The following is a 12593-nucleotide window of genomic DNA, read 5'->3' on the forward strand; positions in this document are numbered from 1 at the left end:
TGTGTGAGTGCAATCTTCAGGTGAGATCGAGCTGCCCAAGTGTCAAGTTGACTGGCTGTAGGTGTCCACGAATTTTCTGAGTATAATGCCTTGTTGGCCAGCGTATCTCCTTCTCCTCATGTGCATATTTCCTCTGGATGCCATGTGTGGTTCGAATGGGGTGAAGGGGAGGCAAGCTCCCTCCAAATCTGCGCTAGACTGCTTTGATAAATCCCCTCAAAAAACATGTGTACAGGCCTGTGTGTATATCTGCTAGCTGGGCAACGTGTAGCTATTGTGGAAGAGTTGAACATAGAGTGGAGAGCTGCGAATTAGTTCCAGTAAAATCTGGAAATGTAATCCCCACCTGCCCACCAAATCCGTGGCATGAAATCGAGCTTGCTGTGCGTGAATCGCTTCCCTGCTATGCGTAAATCTCTTCATGCAGATGGATGTACAGGGAGCAAGGGGTAGGGACTGAGGTGGGGCCCATTCCCCACTTACTTTTCTAAATTTTAAACCTTATACAATATTTCAAATCAAATTTAATTCATAACTTAAGCAATTCATGAGGCCTCTTTTACCTCTGTGTGCTTGGTAACTGGTGGGCCCTTTTAGTGCTTGTTTGACTTGGCTATTTTTGTCTCAGAATTTGAACCTCCGAGGTGGCCTCCAACTCATCATCAACTTGGCCTTTGACTTCACTTATCTTTTCCATGTCATTTCCACCTTTTTGACTTGTGCAAATATTTAATTTTTCCACCACTTATTTTTTTATTTTATTTTTTATGTCACTTTATCCATTAAACTTAGGAAAAATGGGTTTTGAGTGGCTAGAAGTGGTTTTTTTGGCCCCCAAAGTGTGTCCTAGAAGAATGTTGAGGTGGAGAGGATGAATTTTGAGTACTCTTACACCCTCAACATCTTTTGGCAGCACTTATTTACATTTATTTTACATAAGATTTTTTTTTTGTAAGCTTGGTAGGACTACATCTTCATCATGTCCAATATATCACCGCGATCGGGGTGGGGAATTGAACTGGTGACTTCACATCAAGGAGTGCCTTAACAGAGCACCCGATCACCGTATATCCAAGACCCTGTGGACTACATAAGAATTAATTAAAAAAACCCGTCCTGCGAGAAAGTTTTAATTATTAAAAAATCCTATCTAGACTTAGTCAAATTCCGCGAAACTTTACAGATGACCTAGCATGGTAATATACATCGACCATAGACACTAAGATGGACCCAAGGCTTGATCTTCAAGCCGTCACCTCAACTTTAGATGTATATGTGAGTGAAAAGCTCAGCTAGTTATTCATCGCTGAAAAGCGAGAATAAAAAAAAAACACTCTAGGGTGTACTCACTTCCTGATCGAGTTCCAAGTCTCTTAGGCTTGTTAGAAAGCTTTATTCATCATGCTAGCGACATTTTTACAATTCCCCACAGGGTTGCGGAATTTGAAAACTAGAGAAGGGAGAGGAGAGAGAACGGGGCTAGAAGCCTAGAATGCTCTGCTGACTTTTGGATTCTGAATTTTTTGATGTATACTCTGTCTCAGGCCATAGAGTCTTTATAATATCTGCTAAGAACAACTCAGCAGTCAACAAGTACTTCATCCTTTCAGTAATTTGTTATTTTTTGCACTCTCTGAGTGAATTTTGGTATTTTGGTTTGTCAGATTGCACTTCGACTTTGTCAACTTGAGACTGCGTAGTCAATAATGTAATGTCTTCTATAGCACTTAGCCTTCAATATGCTTCCAAGTTATTCTACTAACCTGTTGGAGTTAACTTTATATGGTCAACTTCAGAATTCACAGAAGTGACAATTTCAGTTTTTTTTTTGTTATGTGGTGGATATAGTCTTGTTTCCTTTTATATGTTTAGTCTAATTTTCTTCAATTTAATCATAGCCCCCCCTGGTTATATTGATTTTGTGATACTGTCTGTTAAGGAACTAACATTTTGATATGTTTTATGGACATGTTTATTTTTTATTGTTGCTTCATCTTTGCTAAAGAGCAGTATTACACACCACTTAGTTGAGTTTGTTTGTTTAATATGGGAACTCTTTCATGTGATATCTATGTAGAAGAGTAAGTTTTTTGCAGGTTAAATCTGCAATGTTTGACCATTCATCAATTTATATTTCTGAAGAATTTTGAAATTGATAATTTCTTTTTCTTGTGTATAGGTTATAAATGGCACTGAACCTGCTATTATTCGCAGTAAGTTGAAAACTGCGCTTCCTCATGCACCCAAAAAGCAACTTGTGAGTAGCTGGAATTAAAATTCATCTAAGGCATGTATGTGAAGTTTGTATAGTCGTATGATTTCTTCCTTCGTACCTCTGGGACAAGTGTTATGAGACAAAGTATTGCTAAAGTTTATAATATCAATGTTTATTATATTATTTTTTGAACATCCTTGCATAGTGTTAGGGTCTTTTATTCTTTGGTCTAAGGAGAGTTTTGTTCAAAAAATATGTAGTGCTGTTTCTTTCTTTCTGCATTGGAAGATTTAAGGCATGGCACATCATGTATAATTTTATTTCATTATGGATTTGGTTATTTTGTGTTTAAATCCTATGCTAATATTGTTTTTGGTATATGCTTGATGCTTAATAGTATAATCCTGTTATGATTCACACTTCATTTGCGAGGATTCTTGGATGTCCACAAGTTATGGATGGATGCCAAAGCAGTAACAAAAAGGTAATACACTGTCCATTTTTTTTTAACTACGTGTGTCAAAGTAGCACAGGTTGGATGTTTGACCTAATTTTAAATTGATCTTTCCTTGTTAAAATTTTACCTGTTATAAGTCTCTTACAAGTTTTGCTTATTATATGAAATTGATATCACATTGTGATGGGCCATAGCACTGAAATTTCATACTCACATCTGGTCTGTTGCTGACCTTGGTACCACACCCATGTTACTCGTTACATCACGTTTCATCCCTAATTCCATTCCTTGTCCACTCCCTCCTATAGGAAGATCCCATGCAAAATCAGGATCACGAATGGTCCGTTACCCACCTTGGCCATTTTTTTTCTACATAGTACAATGACCCTCTCCTCTTGCATCACATTAATATATTTTGCTGATATACTTTCTCTTGGATCCCTAATTTGATCCCTTACCATGTAAAATCCCCTACTTAATTCTCATTGCTACCCTATAGCTTTGAGTTCATATATCACATCAATCATCCTCTTGTCAAGATCCTCCAGCTTTGCTATTACTCCTCCACTTAGCTGCTGTTCTTATCATTCTCTAATCATTGCTTGACCACTTTTTTTTTGTCATTCTCTAATCATTGATTGACCAATTTTTTTTGTCAAGTGACGTTCAAATTTTTCTGGTGAGGAAGGTTGGCCTGTCATGGAGATTTAGAAGATATCTTTAATGACCTAATGCATCTGATAAAACTTCCTTGCAATTATTGTTAGGATCCTCTTCATACTTTCTCTGACTTTCGTGGTACAATAGAAACATCTTTTCTTGTTCTAGAATTCTCTTGTTCTAGCCTCTAAGGGCACCTTGCATACCTATGAGTCACCTTATTTCCCTCACACTATCTACCATTGTATTTATTATTTATATTTGTTTACATTACGTACTAAATGCTGACATATTTGTTTGTTGATATTATCCTAATACACCCGTTCAAAACACATGCTCTGTCAAATCATTCACTCCCCTTTAATTCATCAATACTACCTATTGCTACTTTGGTGGTAACAATCCTAGTGCCACCCAGTTAGTCAGCATGGTGTGTTCTAGCTCGCATGAGATTCTTGCTCATGCCATTCAGATACATACATTCTCTCTTTATTTTCCTTCAGTTTCATGATAATTGTACCTTACATCACTCTCAGGTGCCTCAGCCATGGCACATCTACTCTATTCAACTTTACACTCAGTTCATGGATGCACTATGCTTTCATGATTCATCATACATGGTTATGTTCTTATGTATGGGATTGATAGTTAGACATATTCTAACCTAGCAGTGAACATGGTAAATATTAAAGTATGATCTAATAACATCTCATGACACTAACAATTTTACCTCCTACTTCTTTGTACCACAAGGGACATGATTGCCTCATGATGTTATCAAGACTTGGGTCAAGTCATACTTGTGGAGTTAGCATACTCCACATCCCAACTACTCTTAACACTTCAAATTTTTCTGTTTTCACTTTCATGTCACTCATAGAAAAGGATATTTCTTGCTCATGATTGGCCTATCATGTGTCATTCAACGAGGTCAAGTTAAGGAAATTGAAGAACAATGTAAATGTAAGTTCAATAAAGCAAAAAAATGGGCTGAAGTTGAAGGGCATGGAAGTTAAATGTTAAAAGACTTTTTATATTATCATAGATGAATTGGAGGGTTAGTACATGAAGTTCCCTTTCATTTTCTATAAATTACCCATAATTTTTACCTATCTCTAACCAAGTGATCTAAAAAATGCCTATTTTCTTTGAAATTGTCACGTGTAATAGGGGTAATAGTGTCCTCCCATGGTAAAACAAAAACAATTTGTAAAAATTAACTTGTTTTTTGATGTTGTTAGAATAGAATGCTAGGTGTGCATCACCTAATAACGTGTATTGTGGGTAGACCCACTGCTATAAATGGGTGCCCTACAATGTGATCTGTGTAACATGCCTCGAGATTCATGACATTGCACTAGGATCCATAATAACATGTTGGATGATGATGGTGTGAAAGTTTGTAGCTATGGTCAGTCTTCATAAATATATTTTTGATATTTATGTAAAGCATGTTCTTCATGCTCAAAAGAAAAATTAAATTATTCATGTATTTATCAAGAGAAAAGCTTAAATTTTGAAATTAGTTTGGACACCAAAAGATGTCCAAGTCGGCCCAGCTATTCAAGGCACCCTTTCGGCCTATGGATCACTATATATTTGTGACACTCATTCTCTCAAACTCAATTCGATCTGAGCATCAAGGATCAACTTCTTCTAGCCATACGAAGGATGGCAAGAGAAAAACAAAGAGGAAAAGGAGCTGGTAATAGACTTTGACTAGAGGGATCTGGAGGCTCATTTCAGGGAGCTAACCCAACTTCGCCAAACAGGCAAACCCAGAATAGTACATCTCAGAGCTCCTAAGGGTTTAAGTGATGGCGTCGGACCTGTCAGATGCTAGGAGGATATACACCTTCATAGAGGGCTTACTCGAGCCCCTGCGTGGACTGGTGAAGTCATGCAGACCCTCCACGTTGTAGGAAGCAGTTATGTGTACTAGAGATTTACAGGGGGTCATCCCCAAGACTCAATCACCCTTTCCTGTGCGTACCCCTTTTCCCCAGAAGGGGAGTGACACTAGACCCCCACCTCAGAGAACCACCCAGGAACAGGGTCAGCTGGATGATGAGACACGGAAGGACCTCAGGAGGAGGAAATTGTGCTTTACTTGTTGGGAGCCCTAGGCACCAGGCCATCGGTGCACTGCTGGAAAAGCACATTACATTGAGGTATTTTCAGATAGTGACCGGGAGGATGAGGTGGAGTAGGAGTGTGATATGGGAGACTGTGAGAGTCCAGCAGAGAGGGGACCACCACCACCACCACCTCCACAGGGGGGGCCTCCTTTACCCCATCTGGGGGAGTCCTTGCTTCTTTATGCGGGACCCCCAAATTTTTGACATTGAGGATCAGAGGCACGATACGGGGGCAACAGGTATCGGTCTTAGTTGATAGTGGGGCTACCCACAACTTCATAGATGCCCAGTTGGTTCAGAGGAGGGGCCTCACCACGACCGAGTTTAAGGGCTTTTTAGTCTTGGTACCAGGTGACTGTACCATGCAATGCACTTGATATGTGCCCGCTTTGACAGTAGCTATGGGGAACTACTATATGACAGACCATTTCTTTGTGGTCGATGTGCCAGACACCAACGTGGTGATGGGTGTCTAGTGGCTGTACTCCCTTGGGCGAGTTACCATTGATTGGAAGAAACTGGAGATGGAGTTCATGGCTCGGATGGAAAATTGGTGGTCCTTAGAGGCATGCATTCATACCAACCATAGACAGTCTCAACGCATAGGATGGAGGCAAATATGCAACATGGAGACATAGCATGGGCAGTGGCGTTGAGGGTTTCAGTGATTGGAGGGCAGGCCCAGCCACAACCTCCAGACATACAGGCTTTGTTGGATAGGTACTTAGTGTTATTTGGATATATCCCACTAGAGCAACCACCAGATAGGGGATTCGAGCACACCATCGAGCTGGAGCTGGGTGTGCAGGCGATGATCACTACCCCTTATAGGCATCCTAAGGCCTATAAGGATGAGATTAAGAGGGCTATCAAGGAACTGTTGGCATTGGTCGACATCAGGCCAAGTTTTAGTTCCTTTGCTCCTTCAGTGGTGCTGGTGAAGAAGAAGGATGGAATCTTGCGCATTTGCATTGACTACTGGGCTCTCAACAGGAAGACACTGAAGAATCGTTACCCCATTCCCTGCATTGATGAGTTGATGGATGAGCTTAGAGGAGCCAAGTACTTCTCTAAGATAGATCTACGTTCGGGTGAAACCAGATCAAGGTGAGGGATCAGGCCATCCCCAAGACAACTTTTCGATGCTGTTATGGACACTTTGAGTTCTTGGTCATGCCATTTGGGTTGACCAACGCCTCGGCTACCTTTCAATCATGTATGAGCCATGTGTTCTAGAGGTAGTGGAGGAGGTTTGTATTGGTTTTCTTCGATGACATCTTGATATAAATAGGATTTGGGAGGAGCATCTCTAGCAATTGGAGGAGGTGCTGCGTATTTTGGAGGAACAACAATTCTAAGCCAAGATGTCCAAGTGTGAGTTTGGCCTGACCGAGATGCTCTACTTGGGGCATATCATTGGCGCAAATGGGGTGAAGGTCCATGAGGAGAAGATATGAGCTATTCATGATTGGCCAGTACCTAGAGATGTGACAGCACTGAGGGCCTTCTTGGGCATCTGCACATATTACCGGAAGTTCGTCCAGGGATTTTCGTAGTTGGCTGCTCCCCTCACAGATTTGACAAAGAGAGGGGATTGCACATGGACAGATGGGGCACATACAACTTTTGACCACCTCAAGGAAGTGATGAGTAGTTGTCAAGTTTTGGCACTCCTGGACTTCTCCCAGCCCTTCATCGTGGAGTGTGATGCATTCGGGGAGGGAGTTGGAGCAATACTATCTCGGGATGGGCACCCCATTACTTTCGAGAGTCGGAAGCTCTTACCCCATGAGAGGTCATATTCTATATATGACAAGGAGATGCTGGCCATCATGCATGCCTTGGCCAAGTTCCGAGAGTATTTGGTGGGTAACAAGTTCCGGGCGAAGACTGATCACAACAGTCTTCGTCACTTCATGGGGCAGTAGGGCCTCAACGACAAATAACAGAGATGGATCAGCAAGGTGCAGGCCTATGATTTTGACATAGAGTATGTGTGGGGGAAACACAATGTGGTGGCTGGTGCCCTATCCCGGAGACTCGCAGGCCTATCACTCATGAGCATTTGCCATGATTTGAAGGCCCAGTTATTGGTGGAGTATACTAAGGACAGGAGAGCATGCGAGATTCTGGAGGGTACCCACGCAGACAAGTGCTACCGGTTGATGGATGCGATCATTTACTACAAGGGGCACATATTTATGGTTCCCAACTTGCAGTTGAGGGAGAGAGTGCTTTAGGCAGCGCATGACTCACCATTGTCAGGGCACCATGGTTTCAGGAAAACATACATGGCTGTCAGGGGTCGCTTCACATGGAAGGGCCTCAAGGGGGACATGCTGAGGAATGTACAAGAGTGTAAGGCATGTCAGAGGAACAAAGGGGAGGTAATTCATCCTGCAGGATTGTTACAACGCTCCCCATCCCCAAGGGGAAGTGGGATAATATCTCGATGGACTTCATCACAGGGCTTCCCACAGTATAGGGCAAGGATTGCATTTATGTAGTGGTTGACTGGTTGAGCAAGTATGCCCACTTTTTCGCCATCCCTACCGGATATTCAGCTTCATAGGTTGTAGAGCTGTTCTTTAGGGAGATCTTTCAGTTACACGGACTTCCTAAGAACATTGTGAGTGACAGGGATAGCAGGTCCATGGGAGGCTTCTAATAGGATCTCTTCAGGTTGGTTGGTATTGAGCTCACCCCTAGCACGAGTTACCACCCCTAGACAGATGGCTAGACCGAGCAAGTTAATCAGTGGCTAGAGGGGTACTTGAGGAACTACATGATTGGGCAACAGAGGGTTTGGATTCGGTGGCTGCATTTGGGCGAGTATTGCTACAACACCACCCATCACATATCCATCGATATGACTCCTTTCCGTGCCTTGTATGGTTATGATGCCTTTATCCTCTGCTAACATTGTTTTTGGAGATAGCTAGGCCCCAAAAGCCAAATATTGGATTTAAGAGAGCCAAGATATCCTCAAGGCTCTCAAGGATAACTTAGTGACAACACAAAACCAATAGAAAATATACGCAAATCGACACTGAACTGAGAGACATTTCGAGGAGGGGGGTTTGGTGTACCTCCAGCTACAATCGTATAGGCAGTCCACATTGAAGCAGAAGGGGGTCGAGAAGCTACAACCTCGTTTTACAGGCCATACAGGGTAGTCAGGCGAGTTGGGGATGTGGCCTACGAGCTGGAGTTGCCTTCGGGGAGTAGGATTCACAACATATTCCATGTCTCATGCCTTAAAAAGGTGCTAGGACAATAGTAGTGGAGTTACCCCCACTGGATGATGAGGGCCATCTAGTTTTGAAGCTTGAGGCCATTTTGGCGAGCCGGGAGAGGAAGCTGAGGAGAAAGACCATCATGGAGTTCTTGGTGCGCATGAAGAACCTACCGGATGAGGATGCCACCTGGGAGGGCGAGCACATTCTGGGGCACCTAGCATTGAAGTTGCTTGAGGGCAAGAAACATTTGGGAGGGGAGGACTGTCATGTCCCTTCACAAATGAATTTGTAACAGGTTTTGTCTCTCCACAATTTTGTAAAAATTTTGTTAAGAAAAAGGACCCGAGCAGTTTCGACTTAGGACTTAGGAGAAATGAAGGCCAGATTAATTTGCTAGTGGAAGGTGGGGGCCATCCACGTGGGAAAACGCATTGGGCAGTTCGAATTGCCTTGGAGGGAAATCTTATGGTTGTTGGAGGGGCCCACCTGAGGCAAAGGGAGGCCCACGAAGTCATAAGGAGGAAGAGCTTCTCACTTGGGGATTCATTCATTCTTGCATATTAAAAATCACTTGACTGTTTGCTCGAGCTGCTTAGCTACGAATTTCTCAAGCGGGAGATTCAACCTTACCTTCGGGGGACTACGAGTGCCACCATAGGAAGGCAGTTTCATACCACCTTGAGGAGCACCAGGGAGGATTCATAGCTAGCACATTCAGCCACAAACCAACTGTGCATATTTATGGGCTAGCAGAGAAGGGAACACAGTTGTGGACAGAGCTTCATTCGACCAACACTAGCTTGAGGAACATGGAGAGTTGAAGGACATTAGGAGGTCAGCACTTGGCAGGAGTTTTGGAGTAGGTGGGTGCAACAATTGGGTAGTTCGAAACTCAGCCTTGGAGGACTGCGCAGAGGGCCAGACTAGGCATCACGTGGGTCCTGAGGAAGAAAGCCACAACACCAGAATCACATTTGGGAAGGAAGGAAATTGATAGGGAGTCTCATTCCGGTGATTTGGGGCAGTTTTGGAGAGCTTTCCCAGCTTCATTCAGATAGGCCAAGTTTGCCAGTTTCAGCAGAGGACAGGCTCCTTGGGGGTCAAATTTAAGAAGTTTGAACTAAGCCAAACCCTTCTTGGGTTTTGGTGGGTTTTTGCTGAGGATCTGGGAGTTGAAGTTTTATAATTTTCTGAGCATAGGAAGTAGTGATTGCAACCTTTTTTTTTGTTTTAGTAGACAACGTAGTTTTTGGGCAGCGCAGATAAGTTCTAGAGCAGCAGTTGGGCATCCCTCAGATCAACATTTGCTCACCTGGTTTTTGTCACGCTTGTCCTTAGAGACAAGCCCAGCTGCACCATTCCATTCACTATTGTATTTTCCCTTGATGATTTAATGAAATGGCTCAACAGTTCTCTATTTCCAGTGTTTTCATGGGTGTATGATGTTTATTCCGCATTTCTGATTGCTGGATTGTCTACTTGCTCTGTATATCACTTAATTTCCTATTTAGGAACATTATTTAATCTTTGTAAAAAGAAACCAATTTTCTTTTGTGGATGAGGCCAATTCTTCTATGATATTTCTGTTATATAGGTCGAGACTTTGAGGTTAATCTTTGTGGAAAAGGGCTGAGTTCCTTGTGGTTAGTCCCTGTGGGAAAGGGACGAGTTCCCTATGGTGGTTAGTCTCTATGGAAAAGGGTTGACTTCCCTGTGGTTAGCCTCTGTGGAAAATCGCTGAGTTCCATGAGGTAGTTTTTGTGAAAAGGGTTGAGTTCCCTATGGTATTCTCCATGGAAAAAGAATGAGATTCCTGTGGCATATTCTTTGAAAAAGGGATGAAGTTCAGATCTCTATTGCAGACCCTTAACCAAGTTGACTAGGGCAAACTAAGGAGGGCTTGACTTATACTCTTGGTGGACGTCTTTGCTAGTTAGTTTGTCCCTAGTCTTGACTTTGATATATCTTGTTGAATTTGATTCTCTAATGAAAGAATTGCTAGGTTTTTACACCAAGTGGGTTTTCCCAGGGTAAACATCGTGTTGATTCAGTGCGTTGTGGTCTCTACTTTTCCTATTCTTTTATGGTTGAATTTTTGAAATATAATTTCTTGATGGAGAAGTTGTAAATGCTAAAACAAGACATATAAATCATCAAAAGTAATTATCATGTTCAAAAATTAGTGCTAGTCTTCATTGCACTTGATTTTTCAACAAAAGGAGACCCCGTAAAATCATCATGTGCCACATGGACCATTTCATGAGGTCGTTGAGGAGGTAAGAGCACATTTTTTAGGGAAACTATATTTAGGGGTAATCTTTTGACAAAATGCCAAATATTTTACCTTTTTGTTTATCATTTTAATTTTTCTTGATAATCGTTATTATTTATTTTTAAAAATCTTGAAAATTTGTCACTTCTTCCAAAATAATTTGTAGATTCCTTTTTCAGTGCCATCCCTATTTTTAACTTTTCATTACAGCTTGAGTGGGACCAATGTCTTTGTAACTTAGGATTTGTAAGCAAGTTACCACACTTATGTGAGATATGATTATGCCTTCAACTGTATCAGTGCTTCCAATCCCCAAGGGGAAATACATTTCATAGGTAGACCCATCAATCCATAATGATGGTGATGGAGTTGGAACGATTTCAAGGAAGATGGCCATAACCGTGGCACCAGCTAAAGGGAGTCCATGGAGGCATGAGTTACCCCTTTCCTCGGCCTGCTTTTTCCACCCCTATAGTATTCCTTTTACTTTAGTGATTTATATTTGTTTTTTGCAATAGCTTAGGAGACCAAGCTTGCTTTATGTTTTTCCAATACCCCTTGAAGATGTAGCAATTTCTCGCTTATCGGGGTTGGGACATTCAAGAGTTCCTTTATGATGTAGCATGAAATGCTGAGGAATTGGGTTGCCTCAAAATCTAATAGTTATTGTGAGGGGAACTCATAAGACAAATGCTAGATCAAGTGACAACACTATGAGGTGTGGTCGACTGTCACCATAACCACCGCCTCCTGCTCTTTAGTGAATTCTCGCCACAAGGGAGGCTTCCCTATGTAGGTCACCTAATGGATATATCAAATCTAAGGCTTAGGGTTGAAAAGGATAGGCTTAGGATATGTAATCAATTTAGAGACAAGGCTCAAGATAACTTAGATAAGGCAAAGCATACCTTCCAAAAGGCCTATCAAGGGCATAAGTGACCTAGGGTTTGAAAATAGGCAAGGTTAATAGGCTTACCTAGGTACACAAGGCCAAGAAAAGGCTTGAATAGATGAATATGATCAATTTTAGGGACAACAAGCCTTCAACAAACCCTAAGTTGAAGCCTAGAGCTAGATTAGGGTTTTCTTAGGGCTCATGATGTTATCCCTAAAATGGAAGAATTAGCCATGTGACCAAGATGATTTTGAGACAATGCCTTATTAACCATGTGTTGAATCCTTCCACAAGCCAACACATGCACCCTAGTTGAATTTCAGCCCTAACCCTAGCCTAGCGACTTGCCTTAAAGGGACGAAAATTTGAAAGAGGAGAGAGAAATTAGTTTTATGGAAAATTTATGGTATGATCTCCAATGTGGGAGAGCTAGTGCTTGATCTTGATGAAATTATATGGCAAGTGCAATAGAATACAATTTTCTGCCAGATAATTACTTCCCAATGATTTTCAAACAATATTTTTATGCCACTGCTATCATTGAATAATTGTAGATAAAAAATATCAAAAGTAAATGCAACGAAAACTATAAAGATCATAGAAAGATAACCATGCACAAAAGACACAAATTTTTTTCACTCGGGTAACTCAACCTTGGGAGAAAACCCAATAATCTTTTCTTGAGGAGAAATTGTCTTTTCAGCAAGGTTACAAATA

At 41.7% G+C, this 12593-nt stretch overlaps 1 protein-coding gene across 2 annotated transcripts in view; it reads left to right on the plus strand.

Annotated features, from left to right (window-relative positions):
- The window catches only part of LOC149167505 (uncharacterized), a 310037-nt gene that overhangs the window by 197851 nt on the left and 99593 nt on the right, over positions 1–12593 (plus strand). For both annotated transcript variants that reach the window (XM_089433017.1, XM_089433015.1), the window contains exons 7-8: positions 2180–2257; positions 2613–2699. In XM_089433017.1, the coding sequence (XP_089289143.1) occupies positions 2180–2257; positions 2613–2699 (165 nt within the window). The remainder of the gene's footprint in view (positions 1–2179; positions 2258–2612; positions 2700–12593) is intronic.

This window comes from Pinus tabuliformis, chromosome 5_1 (genome assembly GCF_031772625.1).
Source record: "Pinus tabuliformis cultivar Carrire ecotype Pingquan chromosome 5_1, CPIR1, whole genome shotgun sequence".
Lineage (NCBI taxonomy): Eukaryota > Viridiplantae > Streptophyta > Pinopsida > Pinales > Pinaceae > Pinus > Pinus tabuliformis.